Below are 17,079 nucleotides of genomic sequence, written 5' to 3'. Positions count from 1 at the left end.
CACTAAAACGCTGTCCCTTTGTCCCTCATCTCAGTTCACTGCGATCATACAAAGTTCTGTTATAATCAATGAAGCTGTCTACACTGCACAATGAATCTCTAATTTACATTGTGTCTACTTTTTTTTATCAATGAGAGGATTCATGAGCTTGCAGAACTCGGCACTGAACAAAAACTCGTTTTAAGTGGTGAGTGGATTTTGACTAATTGGCCAGTTCGAGAGAGAGTAGTGGTCAACCGATATCGTTTTTTTAAATTTCCGCTTTGATTCAGCTTTGATTATGTAACTGTACTATATAATTAATTCAGCTTTGATTATGTAACTGTACTATATAATTTTTCACAAATAAAGAAATCGTTCGAAAATAATATGAATAAAAAGTGATTCAAATAAATAAAAAAAACACTGTAACCAACAGGGCACTCAACAATCTAGTTTATGCTCACTGGGAATCATATTTTATTTCGAATAAATACCAGGCAACAACACTAATGCATACAGCACACAGTGAAAATGACATGAATAGGCCATTTTGTGGAAACAGAATATAGCAGAGCGATGTTTGAAATCAAGGTTTTAAAGTTCGTCAATCGTGCAACTTCAGTAAAGCTGAACTCTCCTGTCCACCAAACTGAAAATGTATTCAGCGATGCCAGTTTAAAAAAAAAAAAAAAAATCGACCAATATATCTGTCGAACACTATTCAAGAAATCAACAGATATCTGTGATTGGCTACATTACTCACACTGGAAAAACCACAATGTAAAAAGAAACATTTTACGTTATGCTTGCTCTGAGCATTTGCCAAATCTGTTTTGCCATTATATGATATTACATTATCAACTGAGGGTGCTTTCCCCCACCCCCCCTTGCAGTACAAGCCTGTCCGCTACACCACTGGCCACTACGCCAATTGACTTAGTACGGTGATTTACTGTTTGTGTTTGAAAAAAATGTTTATTCGGTGCTGCATTTATAATTGCATGTGTGGTATATGTGGTAGTTGGTTCCACATAAAATACAAAAGAGGCTTACTCATGCCAATCTATCTCTCCGAAATCTCCTATCTAAACACAAACTGACGTGATGAATCTGTTGTTTCAACCTGCCTCTACTTTCTGCGCTGTACGGCTTCAAATCTAAAAGTGTTATTTGAATCACCAATCCCCCAGCAGAAGAGCACAGTAGAGAGGCTGTTGGCACTCAGGTCAGCGTTGTTTATCGCGACTCTCCGTTCGTCGAGGTGAGCTTGTGTGTATGTGTGCGTGGGAGATGCAGTCGTCCAGCTGCATAATTCATGAGTATATTCAGTCGCATAAAGAGGCTGCTCTGAAAGCCCTGCAAAGCAAGAATACCTCTGAACCAAAATAAAGGGGCTTGATTGGATCAGGAACTGCTGGAGCACATCTTTCTTGGTCCACTTTAAGATGAGCGCTAAGATGAGGAGAACAGCACAAGAGACAGCGATGAGAGCACACGCCCAGCCGGATCTGAGGTCTCCTTCTTAAACACACACACTCACATGCTGCTGGATTAGATCCGGCCAAAGTGACGGCGGTGGTTTCTGGATGATTTATGTCGATTTTATTACAGTTAGGTGAGTGTAGCGTGTGCGGCAGCTCTAGGAGTTTGTGTTTGTGTGGTTCACTATCTCTCTCTCGCTCTCTCTCTCGCTCTCCTTCACATGCTTTGCAGACCCACCCACAATCTCTCTGGTGTTCTGCCACAGAAACCCAGCTCGCATAATTTCTTCACATCTTTGCGAACGCTAATGGCATCACTACTGCTTTAAAGCTGAAAACAGACAGACACTGGTCTCCTCCTTCATTCCTGCTTGACCATGTGCTGGTGAATAGTCTGCAGTCAGTGCACTGGGAATTCTGGGAGTGTCCAGCAAGAGAACAGGGAATTCTTGGAGTGTCAGAGGGAGAACTGGGAATTCTTGGAGTGTCCAGAGAGAGAATTTTAAATCCTTAAATTGTTCGTATAGAGACCTGGGATTTCTTGGAGTGTCTGGAGAAAGAACTGGGATTTCTTTAACAGCCTCGAGAAGGAGCGCTTTTGGGAGCGTCTGGAAAGAGTAGTGGTCATGCTGAGGTCAAGTACTCAGGACTGCAGCAGTGCCTTGTCCTGCTTTGGCTGCTGGAATTGGCAAATGGTGGGCTTTAGTACATTGGCTTTTTTAAATCATGCAATTTATTTATTCACCATCCAGCATTTACTCAACCATTCATTATGTTTTACATAACCAGCAACATAAATTTCCTGGGGAATTCAATTACAATAATAATTCATTGATTAAGACTGAAGCAGGCTATTCTAGGGTTTTCCTGAAATATATATATTATTTTGCAGTTTTTTATTTTTTTATTTTTTAGGATGATCCATAGTAGCAGTTTCTTTAACAACGGGCCAATCTGTCATTTGGCTATTACTTAAAGCACTTTATAAAATTAAATGTTCCACAAGCAAAGTGTCAGCAGTTTTACAGGGAAGTCATGGAAGGACGTTTTGAAAAGCGAAGGCTTTTACAGTCAGTGACTGACAAAATAAAACGTGAGTACTGATTGCACTTAACGTGACTTTTTAGTTTTACACTATCGTTCAAAGGTTTGGGGTCGGTACGATTGAAAAAAAAACTTGAAATGTTTATGAAACAAGGTCTTTTATGCTGCATTTCTTTGATATATTATTACAGTTTACAATAACTGTTTTCTTTATATAATTATAATTATTATTTATTTATTTATTTTACAATTTATTGTATTTCTGGAATGACACCTGAATTTTCAGTTGAAAACCATTATGCTGTTTAATATTTTAAACATATATGAATATAAACATTTTTGTAAGTTTTTTTATTTTTTTTATTTTTTATATATCTGTAAGATTTTTTATGTTTTTAGAAGAAGTCTTATGCTCAACCAAGCATAAGACTTCTTCTATTCTTCTTCTATCAGAATTATTTAATTTACAACAGCAACATTTTTTGGAATAAAAAGTAAAAAAAACAGCATTTATTTCAAACAGACTTTTTTGTAACATTATAAATGTCTTTACTGTCACTTATTTGCTGCTGAATCAATGTATTCATTTATTTAAGTTCTTTCCCAAAATAAATTTAAAAAAAAAATTCTTACTGACCCAAAACTTTGGAACGAAAGTACAATGTTGCAAAAGCTTTCTATTTCAGATAAATAATGTTCTTTTGAAATGTATTCAAAGAATCCTAAAAAAAAGGGTATACAACTGTTTTCAACATTGATAATAATCATAAATGTTTTTTGAGCATCAAATTCGCATATTAGAATGATTTCTGAAGGAACGTGACATTGAAGACTGGATGCTGAAAATTCAGCTTTGCATCATAGTAATAAATTACAATTTAAAATAAATTCGAATAGAAAAGTAACTTTACGAGCGAGCGCCGCGCTCATGTTGACGAGAGGAAAGCTCATTTTTCTGAGGAGTAAACTTTTTATTTTGTAAGTTATGAAGATAATGTTGGAATAATGACACAGCGTATATTTCCCCTGGCAGTTTTTACTTTAACTGCGCCTAGCAGAAGAATTTTTTTTTTCTGAGATGATTATTACACTTTACAAAAAATAAATAGCTAATATAATACTGTATTAGTCCTGGTGGCCGTTAAGAGTTGCTATGGCTACAGTTAACACATTCCAGCTGGTGCAGAAAACAGCGTTGGCATTTTTGATGCGGCAGACAAACTGCATGTGACAAAATGATTGCGATTGAAAGTCATCACATGTAAACACCAGATCGGTTTAGATAACGTCGCATGTAAACAGTAAACCACTAAATCTTTCAATTGGTACAAAAAATGTCATTTTTTTGTTCATTTTTGCAGTCGCGCAAAAATGATTACTGTCCGTCACTGACTTGGAGGAGCAGTCGCGCGCAGTCCTTCATCACCGGACTAATTTGCCTAATCTTCACGGAACTTTAGATCGCGGTGGAAACGCAGACAGCTGCAGGTCTGGGGGGTAGAAAAGTTCCTGTAAAAAAGTTCCTGGTACAAAACGGGGCTTTATTCTAAAAACATAAAAAATCTTACCAATCAAAAACTTTTGAATGGCAGTGTAAATGTCTTTACTGTCACTTGATTAATTTGCATCCTCTTTGCTTAATAAAAGAATTTATAATTTTTTTCTTAATCAAAAATCATACTAAACCCAGTTTTGAAGGATAGTGTACATTGAGAACTTAAAAAAAAAAATCTGATTCAGAACTTTCCTTTTCTTAGAGTAATGCAGTCTATATTTCAGTCTATATCTGGATTCCTTCAAGGCGCTGCCAGGAAATGCATTTACAGTATCATGATACTGATGGGGGATTGAGATGGGGACAGGGTGTCTGATGCGTTTTGTGTGTTGTAAAATGATTTTCATTTGTTCCTCTACTTGAGACTCCGCATACTTCCTCATTCATGCAGCTTCTGCTACTTTGTCAGGTGGTGTAACGGTACTGGACCAGAACGGAAGTACAGTTAAAAGCCCATGCAACAGCAATTTTTTTCTTTATGTTCATGCCATGTATCATATGTCATTCAAATAGACAGGTTCAATCTCATTGTGCTTGTGAATGTAGCATAAATGTTTTTATGTTTTTGGAATTAATACTTTTATTTATATAAATGGATCAAAAGTGACAGTAAAGGACCACATTTATAATGTTACAAAAGATTTTTTATTTTAAATACATTTAGATTAATTTTTTTTGATCAATGGAACTAATTTTTTCATCAACGAATCCTGAAAAAAATGTAGCACAGTTTCCTCAAAAATCTGTATATTAGAATGATTTCTGAAGGATCATGTGACACTGAAGACTGTATGATGTAACTTTGCCATCACAAGAATAAAAAAATACATTTTAAAATGTATAAAAAATAGTAAACAATTATTTTAAGTTGTATTAATATTTCACAGTATTACTGTTTTTACTGTATTTTTGATCAAATAAATGCAGCCTAGCTTTCCTGCACACATTGAATTAATTGTGAATATACAAATCTTACTATGGTAAAGTTAAGCTCATAATAATTAGGTTTATACTACTGAGTAACTAATTAATATTTAACTTTAAAACTACAAGTAATTCAGTATTAAATGAAATATCGGATGTGACTCTCATCCAACTTTTTTAAAACATAAAATGTTGCCATTAGTTCTACTACAGAACTATCATTCATCATTTGATAACTGGCAATTTTAAGTGTTTAACCTACCAGCCGCTTTATTTCTTTGCAAGTCTCAGAAATCTTCTGTCTGTCTCAGTTCTGTCAATGCACAGCTTCGACCATGACGCTTCACTGCCCCATGGTTCAATTCGATGTTATTTTTAAACAAGTGTGAAGTTACCTAATTGTGTTTTGTGCGCAGGCGGAGTCAGGCTACGGGTCCGAGAGCAGTCTACGCCGCCATGGCTCCCTACTGTCCCTCACCTCTGGCGCCAGTGGCCTCTCCACCGCCTCCGCATCCTCCTTCAAGGTGAGAATCAGCCTCTGCCTCCACAGTCAGAACTTAAACATTGCAACATTTCATTTTGATCACAACTGAATGTTCATTTGCAAACCGTTGAACAGAAGGGATACAGTCTGCGGGAAAAGCTAGCAGAGATGGAGACCTTCCGGGACATTCTCTGCAGACAGGTGGACACTCTGCAGAGATACTTTGACAACTGCGCAGATACTGACAGTAAAGATGAACTTCACAGGGACAAAGGTGAGGACAACGGTTATGCTACATGGTGTTTTATATGGCTGAGGGACCAACTTGGCTTCAGACAGGAGAACACTTACCATCTAACCATTCAACCTCCTTTAGTTTTTAGAGGAGTGTTCTTTTATAATGTGCATTTAAGGTGTACTAGGTGATCTGAACCGTGCCCAGTGCGTTTGACCCCCAAAGTCTGGTTCGGTTGACTAGTATGTAAGTGCTCTGTACTGTGCCCAAGCGGAACGCATGTAATGTGAGCGCTAACATCTCCGAAACACGGGGGAGCTGAGCTCTACTGTCATTACAACAGCAAACACAGAACTATTACTACTTGGATACACTTTTCAATTAATTCAAGTATATTTACATGATGTCCAATCATGCTCGGGCACGGTACAAGGCAACCATGCAGATAGAACAACCGTTCACTACCATAGTAGGGGAAAAATACTATGGTAGTGAATGGTTGTTCTATCTGCTTTGTTCCAGTATTCTCCAAAATATCAGCTTTTGTGTTCAGAAGAAGAAAGAAACTCATACAGGTTTGGAATAGGGATGCACCGAAATGAAATTCTTGGCCGAAGCCAAAACCGAATAATAATGAAATGCTTGGCCGAAGGCCGAATACCGAACGCGGTGTTTCGCATTTTTTCCATTTATTTGGCAATTTTTTTACAATTGCAATAATTAAACAGTAAAATTTTGCTTTGCTTGGCCTACTTCTTCAGGAAAAGTGGCAGGTTCTTCTTTATGAAAAGTAGCTTCTCTGCTTTCTCAGATGAAAGTCGGTTCCTCTTCTTATCGATGACATGAGATGCAGCACTAAACAGTGCTTCCACACTGCTGACATGTTTGCTGCATAAAGCTCGTGCCTCTCACTCCACGCGGGTTACTATTTGATTGCGTCATTAAAAACGTTATTGTTCGGAAAAAATTATTCTGCCTTTTTACTTATTGGTTGCCGAACATTCGGTGCATCCCTAGTTTGGAACAACATGAGGGTAAGTAAATGATGACAGAATTTTCATTTTTGAGACTTGGATTATATCACTCGACTCTTTAATTTACAATGTAGTTTTGTACTTTTTAATGCATGGATGTTTTGGTTACATGGACAGAAAGGATGAGAGAAAATTAAAATTAAATTAATCTTGTATGAACAAAGGTCTAATGGGTTTGGAACGGCATTATGGTGATTGAAATGTTGGCGGTATTCAAACTTTCGGGTGATCTTTCCCTTTGAAGGATGTGCACACTGAAGTTGCTTGAATTGTTGTAAATGCTAAAAAGGTGCCATTTTTTTCTTTGCAGTATTTGATGATGAGGAAAATTTTCCAAACATGCGTCCAGATCTGCTCAACAACAACAACAGCAGCAAAGAGAAATGTGAGATTTCTTTTTTTGTGTGCAATATTCTGTACACTGCACGTCATGCAGTTAGTGGTAATATCAATTTGGAGTGTGTAAAGTGCTTTTCACTCACATAATGGTGGAAATCCATCCATTATGTCCATGGAGGTTGTTGTTAAATGACATATTTCTGTCTGGGGCCGAAGACAATTGATAAGAAGATACTAATACAGATTTAATTAAGCAAGTAAAGTTTCTTCAGAAGTAGCAAAATGTTTCAGTACTGATGCTGTTTAATATTCATTTTACTTGATTTCCTGCAGTATTCCCTGTGGACAGCCTCAAAGCTCCCATAGGCATCGATTTCAAGGGTGAAGCCATCACGTTTAAAGCCACTACAGCAGGAATCCTGTCCACACTATCCCACTGCATTGACATTTTGGTCAAACGAGAGGAGAGCTGGCAGAGACGACTCGATAAGGTACTGTGCAGCAAACAAAAATCTAATTCTAATTCATACATCTTTAGTGAGTATATTTTGACAGAATTTAGGAATGAAATATCACATTACTTTTATTCAACAAGAATGGATGAATTTTATCAAAAGTAAAATACATTTTGTAATGTTGCAAACTATTTTTATTTCAAATAAATGCTGTTATTTTGAAGAAGTCTCAGCATCAGAGTCACGATCAAGGGCAGATGCGTATGGCACTCTTATCTGGAAACACTTAAGGGGTTTCAAAGTCATCATCTGATTGGTTGAATTCTAATTGAATTCTGGTTCTTAAACGGTTCACCTGGAAACAAATGCCGTGACACCAAAGCCTCTCGTTAAAGAAGAATGCCCTCATGTGACAATGAGCGCTTATCAGCATCAACTAATCGCTGGATTTTCAAAAGTATGTGAAGTTTGCGGCTCCACTGTTGCAGTAAACTTGCACAATGTTCTTGAATTAATAATGTATAGATGCATGCCGGGGACCCACTTTATATTAGGTGGCTTTAACTACTATGTACTAACATTGTAATTAATCATTTAATACAATGCATTTATTGTGTACATACATGTTTTTACATTGTACTTACATTAAAAAAAAATACCTGCATGTAATTACGTCTGTAATTTATTTCTGTAGTTACATTTGTAATTACAGTTAGCACTTCCCTTACTCCTAACCCTACCCTTAACCACTTCAGCTCTGCACCCCCTCTTGGACCCACCGGTGGGTCCAAAATTGCATCATCATAATCTTTTTAAAAAAATCTATAACTCGCGCACCACAAAACTAGACATACATGGTATCATTTGAAAGATTAGAACCTCAGCTTTCTTAATAACCTAATAACTTCTGCATTCATATTACATAGAAGAAAATAATACGGTCTGAATTCGACCCCCACCGCAACTACCACCCCTTGAGAAAATCATGCAAATAATATAAGATTTCATATTTTTATCATACAAACACACCTAAAATACACAAGTCATATATCAAATGAAAGCTATCGGCCTCAGGAATATCGCTGAGCAGTTAATTTCACCGATCCAATAATTTACAGTAAATTTATTATCAAAAAAATCACAAAGATGGAAATGACTCCTTTGAACAAGCAAACACATGAGTCATATTCCTGTTCGGATCACAAACTCGTTGTAAAGCTACTAGCCTCAACCCTATATCAGCTTGTTCCTTAGGTTGTTTGCTTCAAAACTATTTTTTCATGTCTGTGAGCAAGTATGGCCAAATGACACTGTAAAATGTCACCGATGTCCAGATCAAAAAATGTGATGCAGACAAATACTCTTATTAATGCTAGTTTTGATTGTCGATGTTAGCCACAATTTTTGATGATGTCATCACATATTGCATCATGCTACAGAAAAGCTGAGAATCTCAGCTGTTTATAGACACGTGGATCATGATTCTAGACCAATCAGAGCCCAAGATCTCCCTTTACAAAGTTGAAGAGGCGGAGCCTTCTTTCCGATTTCCTAGTGGCCAGTTGATGTCAATGGAGATGAGCAGTTGTTGTTAGACACTTTGGTCAGATAAATCTCAATAACTTTTATTTGCAAGGAGATATCAAGAAAAGTCTTTTTTCCCCTGTTTAGTGCCAAATTATAGAATCAACAGAAACTTCCAAAAAGCTTGGATCCCAAAATGATAAAAAAATAAAGATTTTTAAATAACAAATTAATTAAAAATAAATCAAAATATTTATTTTTTATCTATGTTTATCATAAGATTGTGAATAGATACAATATAATATATGCAATATTCCACCACTGTGTTAAAAAAATTTTACCACTGAGTTTTTTCTGTAAAATGAGACCATTTTTATCAATTTACTCCAATGTATGTGGGTAGGGCGCTCTTTTAAATTCATATATTCCTAAATCTCAAAAAAATGCAAAATGTGCTGCAGAGCTGAAGTGGTTAAACTTACACACACCACCACACCTGTCCCTAACTCTACCCGTATCCCACTTCAATATCAGCAAAGGTGTTTGCAATACAATTTGAACACAATAATTACATCATACTTATTTTTGATGTAAATACATAGTACTTAAGGCCACCTAATATAAAGTGAGGCCCATGCCGGTATGTTATTGCAGGCATATTGACATTGACTTAACATCTTCACGCCCCTATACATGATACGGAACAAAACAAACAGTGATTGGTTGCATTACATGTCAGTCAAACTTCCTCTTGGGCGGCCCTTGACAAATGAAAGCGGCAAGAGTCCAGACCTTCTGCCGTCAGTCTGAAGGTCTGGCTACGCGATACTACACGGTTTACACAAAAGTATTAACCGCACAACTGTTATCTAATTATAAGAAATGTTTCTTGAACACCAAATCAGCATATTAGAATGATTTCTGAAGGGTCATGTGACACTGAAGACTGGAGTAATGACTGTTGTGAAGGCAAATTCAACTTTGCCCTTCAATGGATACATTACATTTAAAAGTTTAAAATAGAAAACAGTAATTTTAGATAATAATAATTCACAAAAAATACTGTTTGTTTTTATTGTATTGTTCATCAATTAAATGCAGCATTGGTGAACATAAGAGAATTCCTTTTAAAAAAATCTTCCAAGCACAAACCTTTGAATGCTAGTGTGTGTTCACATTGCTCTGTCCAATATAACAAAGCTTACAGTAACCACTGCCTATTAAGCTCCAAAAAGGTACCATTAAAGAAGTCCATCCAACTCCTGTGTTATATTTCAAGTCCTCTGAACCCTTACAAACTAACTATCATACAACATTCATTCACTATAAATTAAAAGGTACTCATAATGATGACATGTACAGTGGTACAGAAAGAATTCAGACCCCCTTACATTGTTCACTCTTTAGCCCTATTCGCACGGGATTAGTATTATCTGGGGACGTCTGGTGATTTGTAGTAATTGCAGAGAATGTCTGTGAGCTTAATCCTGTGCAAATCGGCCATGTCTGTAAAAATTAAAAATTCCCCCGCAATTTACCTACTATATTTCGCCAAACACAGAGGTACTGTGATGGTAGTAGTCCCGTGTGAATCGGCACCTCTGTAATGGCCAGGATTAGGTGGATGGTATATAATTTTTAAGGTTTTTTTTTAAGATTTTTAAATAATTTTTATAAAGGTTTTTGTTTCCTGTGCACATTTCTATCTTTTATGAAGAATGGAGGCTGCATTCATAATGCGCACCGTTATGAATTCCTGTGAGGCTGCACAGATTACTTTCACTTTAGAATGAGTACCAATTTGGGAGCAAATTGCTTGAATGGTGTGTTTAATATTAATATCAATACTATTCTTAATTTAACAGTACAGTACAATGACAAGCTCGCTTGGGCACAATGGTTGCTTTTAGATTTAGCTTTGAAACTGAATCTTCAGCCATATATTGTCAGCTTTTCACTCGTGATAAATAAAATCTGACTCCTGCCGCTGGTCTGTGCTCAGTTCAGTCTTTAATTGTAGAGTCTGTTCTCAAACTTAATTAAATTATTTGTATTACTATAAAACAATCAAAATGATATCAATACATAAACTTTTTATGATTTAATACAGATATCTGTAACAAAAAACATTTACAAGTCTTGACATCATATCCGGGAGATAAGTCAGTAAATTTGAGTAAAATCACAGGCTTTGCTTATCCCATGCGTATGTGCCATGCAAAATTCAGATGTGGGGGAGTAATTTCTCAATCACAGAGGTCCCTAGATAATACTAATCCCGTGCGAATAGGGCTTTTGTTATATTGCAGCCGTTTGCTAATATCATTTAAGGTAATTTTTTTAACTTATTAATAGCACCCCAGATTAACAGAAAAACATCGAATTGTTGACCTTTTTGCAGTATTTCATAGAAGCACCCTTTTGATCTAATACAGCTATGAGTCTTTTTGGGAAAGATGCAACAAGTTTTTCACACCTGGATTTGGATTCTACTTGCAAATCTTCTCCAGTTCTATCAGGTTGGATGGTTAACATTGGTGGACAGCCATTTTCAGGTCTCTCCAGATATGCTCAATTGGGTTTAAATCAGGGCTCTGGCTGGGCCATTCAAGAACAGTCATAGAGTTGTTGTGAAGCCACTCCTTTGTTATTTTAGCTGTGTGCTTAGGATTATTGTCTTGTTGGAAGGTAAGCCTTCAGCCCAGTCTGAAAAACACCGCCACACCATGATGCTGCCACCACCATGCTTTACTGTTTGGACTGTATTGGACAGGTGATGAGCAGTGCCTGGTTTTCTCCACATATACCACTTAGAATTAAGGCCAAAAAGTTCTATATTGGTCTCATCAGACCAGAGAATCTTATTTCTCACCATCTTGGAGTCCTTCAGGTGTTTTTTTATCAAACTCAATGCAAGCTTTTATGTGTCTTGCACTAAGAAGAGGCTTCCGTCGGGCCACTCTGCCAAAAAGCCCTAACTGGTGGAGGGCTGCAGTGATGGTTGACTTCACCCGACTGTTTCGGGTTCTTCTTTACCTCTCTCACCAAGGCTCTTCTCCCCCGATAGCTCATTTTGGCTGGACGGACAGCTCTAGAAAGGGTTCTGGTTGTCCCAAACGTTTTCAATTTAAGGATTATGGAGGCCACTGTGCTCTTAGGAACTTAAAGTGCAGCAGATTTTTTTTTTGTAACTGTGGCCAGATCTGTGCCTTGCCCCAATTCTGTCTCTGAGCTCTTCAGGCAGTTCCTTTAACCTCATGATTCTCATTTGCTCTGACATGCACTGTGAGCTGTAAGGTCTTGTAAGACAGGTGTGTGGCTTTCCTAAACAAGTCCAATCAGTATACCGTATTTCCTCAAATGAAGACCGGGGCCTTTATTAACCTGAACTGCCGAAGGGAACCGGCTTTTATTTGAAGCAGGCTTTTATTAGGCTTTTTTAATTTAAAACCGTTTTAAATCAATAGTGAATAAAAGAAATAGCGTTCCAGTAGACAAATATCATTTATTTATTTTAAAGAAACGTGCAAATCTATCACCATAAATGGCAAGACAACAGCAATTGAAATTGTAAAATGTTTATTCCGCGCTTAGTTTTTATACAGGTTGCACACCTGAGGTTGTTTTAGCCTACTAACCCGTCTCAGCGCTTTGTTTGCACGTGAGAGGAAAAAAAGCAGCTTCCTTCCACTTAAGAGTTGTTTATCTTTACATAAATATTATTTTCTACTTAAAAAAATATGATTTCGTCATTTTTGTCTAACCCAACTAATGACGCATCTGCGCTTTCTAGGCTATTGCGCATGAGGGAAAAAAAAGCTAACTTCCTCTTAAGAATATTTGTGCACTTTTAAACACTTTTTAGTTTACTATATCTCTTTACATAAATATTTTTTATACTTAAACTTTAATTTAGTTATTCTACTAACCCAACTAATTGCTTTCTAAATAGGTTGCAAGTATAATATAATATATTTCTTTACATAAATATTATTTTCTACTAGAAAAAACTATAATTTTGTAAGTTTTCTAACCCAAATATTGAATTCACGCTTTTTAGCAATAGCCTATCATTGCACATGAGAGAAAAAAAGCTTCCTTCCACTTGAGTTGTTTACTTTTAAACACGTTTTATTTTAATAGCCCATGTAGCTTTACATCATTTTTTATACTTAAAAGCTATAATTTCCTTATTTTTCTGACCTAAATAATGATTCCGCGCATATAGCCTATCATTGCAAGTGAGGGGAGAAATCTTCCTTTACTTGAGTTGTGTACTTTTTAAGCACTTTTTATTTTAATAGCCTGTCGCTTTACATCATTTTTTGTAATTAAAAACTATAATTTTATTTTTTTTGACCCAACTTTTTAATTATGATATATGAAAGTGGTCACCAAAAACTATGTAAAATCAAAATTGAATATGAGTTCACAGTTCATATGACAACTTTACAATATTTCATCAACATAGTTTATTTTGAAACCTATTCTGTTTTCTTGTACAAAATAAAATATTTTAAGTTAAATGATGTACAGTAGCCTATTAAAAAAGAGGTGAAGTGAAGATCAATATAGCCTGCCTGACACGGTATTTTCACAGATGTCGCATCTCATAGACTACAGTAGCCTATTTAAAATGGCATAAATGCATCAGTTATATAAATCTGCAAACATGTCAACAATTCTGTGTTTTTCAGTCAATATGGGGTGCTGTGTGTACATTAATGAGAAAAAAATAACTAAAATGATTTTAGCAAATGGATGCCATATAACATAATATAAAATTTAATGGGGTTTGAATACTTGCCGTTCACACTGTACATTGATTAAAATCTTTGAAGACGTGTTCATCTATCTCTATACTGCATTTAATTTAAGAGTGAATTTTTGATAATTCCAGGAATTTTACAGGAAGTATTGTTATGTTTGAGGCTTCTATAAGGGCTTTTCTGCAGTGTTGAAAAGACTGGGTACATTTAGTTAAATATGAAGCATTCAGCATCAAGCAGTTTGGTCTCAGGCTTAATGTTTTTTTTTGTTTGTTTTTTTTTTACTTTCCCATACACTTCCCACATAACACCTTAATTACTGGATGAGTCACAAAGATGCATCCATTAAAACAAAAGTGCATCTACTCTCCAGAAGCCTTGCATTCCTCACATTAGCTCTGTCATTAGTATCTGAGTGTAAAGCTTCTGCTTGCACTTGCCCGACCAGTTTTTCCATCTATAGTCCAACCCCCGCTATATTATAAGCCAGGAAGCGGCTTCGTGAATTCCAGCTGCCGTAGACTCGTGTGATTTTACTGTATGTTTACAGTCAATCAACAGGATTGAATGGACCTTTGAGTGGAATAAAGCTTTCTCCAAAATGACCAGAGATTCCAGTTTCTGAGGTTTGTGTGTTGTGATGTTAGCAACTGGATTCTAGAGGATGACTACAGTGTACAGTTCTTCAGCCTTGAAGCCGTGGCAGAACTGGGTGGCTCTTCATAGCGCTAATGAAAACTGGATTCCTCTATGTACGCACAGCAGCTTCTACATTGTAGGTTTGACATGCTTGTCCAGTTCACTGGTTATTTGATGCTACTTTCTGTTTCAAGTGCTTCAAAGAGTCACTTTACTTTTTGTGTTTTTTAGTCTTGACGTGTTTTAGTCTTGAATTTGTGCTATGTAAGTGCATGCTTTTGCGTTTTTATCTTAGCTCTGCCATTAGTGTTTAATTGCTCTGGTTTAGTGGATTCAAGTTACCACCTTTTAATAGTTGTTATCAACTGTCATTTAAGCTGGGTGTTGTCAGTAATTGTCTCGTGACCATAGTAGAGGTGTTTTGGTGCCTTTAGCAAAGCCACACCTGTCAGTTTCAGAACAGATTTTATTTATTATTCACTAAACAAAATGATGCACCAATTAGTCTACAACACCCAAAGCTTCTCCGTTAGCTAACTGAACAAACATGTTTCAGTAAAGACTTCATGTGGCAAGACATTGTTGATTCTACTTTGAGTTATTTGAAAAGGGTTTGACTGGTTTAAAAGTTGGATTTCTGCTAGTTGTTTAAACAGGTGGTATGGGCTCCACCCTGTGACTTGAATGAATGACCTTCCAAAGAAGCAAGACACATTCAGTGGCATCTATAGTGGGATAGACAGTTTAAATGGGTGTGTTTGCTTTAGCTTAAAGAGTTACTTCAGCGATTAGCATATGGCATATCTCCCCCACCCCCCATATCCCCCTGAGACTAGAGATTTATGCATTATATTTCTGGAAACATTCCTCCGGTGACGCAAATTGACGATATTTGCGTCATCTTTGGAATGTTTGGCCAGAGGCTAAAGACTACAGCCAGCAGAGGGAGCCATTTCCACATGTTTTCAACCCGCACATGGGGGATGGGAGATCGCTCTCACAGCACAGCTCGCAGCTGCAGGCATATATTTAAACGGATGCTAAGCAATGTAAGTGTTTTAACTTCTCAAATTCATTTCTATTAAAGTTAAGCTTCTAAAGGCATGAACTGAAAATGCGCCAGACTGAACATGTGTTGTAAATGTATGCCGCGAATGTGGTCGCGATTTCCTCAGCTCTCATCACGAGAGCTCATTAGCTCATTTATGACGGTAAATGTAATCTGACTCCTAATCTGAGTTAGTGCTGTGAGACTCACGGCAACTCGATCGTTATGTTGAACAGACACGTTCAGTATTTAATTATAGTGTCTGTTCTCTAACTCAGTCAATGTAATCCAGTAGGTGGCTTTGGGAATGGCCTCACAGGGCAGCGAAGCATTCTGGGAATTGTAGTCTTTCATCCCCATGAGACAAAAATACATTTTCTGTCTTTTCTCAGTCTGGAAGGCACCAAATTCAAAATTAATTTCACATTTCTACTACATTAATGACCCAGTTTAAATACAGATTCATCTTTCCAGCACTGAAGTACCCCTTTAAGCATGAAACAACAAGCGGACCTGTCAGATAGCCTGTCTTGTGTCTTTTGTTCTGCTCTGGATTCTCCACTTGGATCCTTAACAGACATTTTGGGGATTTATTTGTAAGCAAACTTTGTTAGCTTGAGTCCTCGTGAGTGCATATCAAATGAGGAGAGTTGATTCATTAGGAATCTTAATGGTATGAAAATGTATACATTGTAGAACTCAAAACAACTTGCCCAGTCCGAAAGTGTGAATCAGAAACCATTCAAAAGTTTGGGGTCAGTAAGTTATTATTATTATTATTATTATTATTATTATTATTATTATTATTATTATTATTAAATAAATAAATAATTTAGTTTTTCAGCAAGGATGCACTAAAGGGTTAGTTCACCCAAAAATGAAATTTATGTCATTAATGAATTGGATATATTTATCCAAGTGTGTGCACACTATACTGTCCATGTCCAGAAAGGGAATAAAAACATCATAAAGTAGTCCATATGTGACATCAGTTGGTTAATTAGAATCTCTTGAAGCATCGGAAATACATTTTGGTCCAAAAATCACAAAACCACGGCTTTATTCAGCATTGTCTTCTCTTTCTGGTTTGTTTTCAATTTTTAAATAAAGATTCAAACGGTTATGAATTAGTAGATTGATTCATGACTCCGATTGCGTGTTAAACTGCTGAAATCATGTGACATTGGCGATCTGAATATCTGAATATCTTATTATATAAAATATTTTAAACTGGATTCAGAAGATGAACAGAGGTCTTACGGGTGTAGAACGACAGGTGACTTAGGGTGAGTCATTAATGACATCAATTTTATTTTTGAGTGAACTAACCCTTTAAACTGATCAAAAGTGACAGTCGAGACATTTATAATATTACCAAAAAATGGTGTTAAATAAATTATGTTCTTTTGAACTTCCTATACATCCAAGAATTATTTCTAAAGGATCATGTGACTCTAAAGACTGGAGTAATTATGTTGAAAATTCAGATTTGTCATCACAGGAATAAATTACATTTTTTAAATATATTAAATCAGAAAATGGTTCTTAGGATGTGTAATATGTTGT

The 17,079-nt window shown here is 36.3% G+C and overlaps 1 protein-coding gene across 2 annotated transcripts in view; it reads left to right on the top strand.

Annotated features, from left to right (window-relative positions):
* cert1a (ceramide transporter 1a) overlaps positions 1 to 17,079 on the top strand; it is a 56,217-nt gene that overhangs the window by 26,824 nt on the left and 12,314 nt on the right. For both annotated transcript variants that reach the window (XM_067438196.1, XM_067438195.1), the window contains exons 4-7: positions 5,403 to 5,510; positions 5,606 to 5,744; positions 7,050 to 7,124; positions 7,412 to 7,569. In XM_067438196.1, the coding sequence (XP_067294297.1) occupies positions 5,403 to 5,510; positions 5,606 to 5,744; positions 7,050 to 7,124; positions 7,412 to 7,569 (480 nt within the window). The remainder of the gene's footprint in view (positions 1 to 5,402; positions 5,511 to 5,605; positions 5,745 to 7,049; positions 7,125 to 7,411; positions 7,570 to 17,079) is intronic.

This window comes from Pseudorasbora parva, chromosome 3, assembly GCF_024679245.1.
Source record: "Pseudorasbora parva isolate DD20220531a chromosome 3, ASM2467924v1, whole genome shotgun sequence".
In the NCBI taxonomy this organism is placed as follows: domain Eukaryota; kingdom Metazoa; phylum Chordata; class Actinopteri; order Cypriniformes; family Gobionidae; genus Pseudorasbora; species Pseudorasbora parva.
Note: the sequence above shows the minus strand (reverse complement) of the source record. Positions and strands in the feature narration are given on the sequence as shown.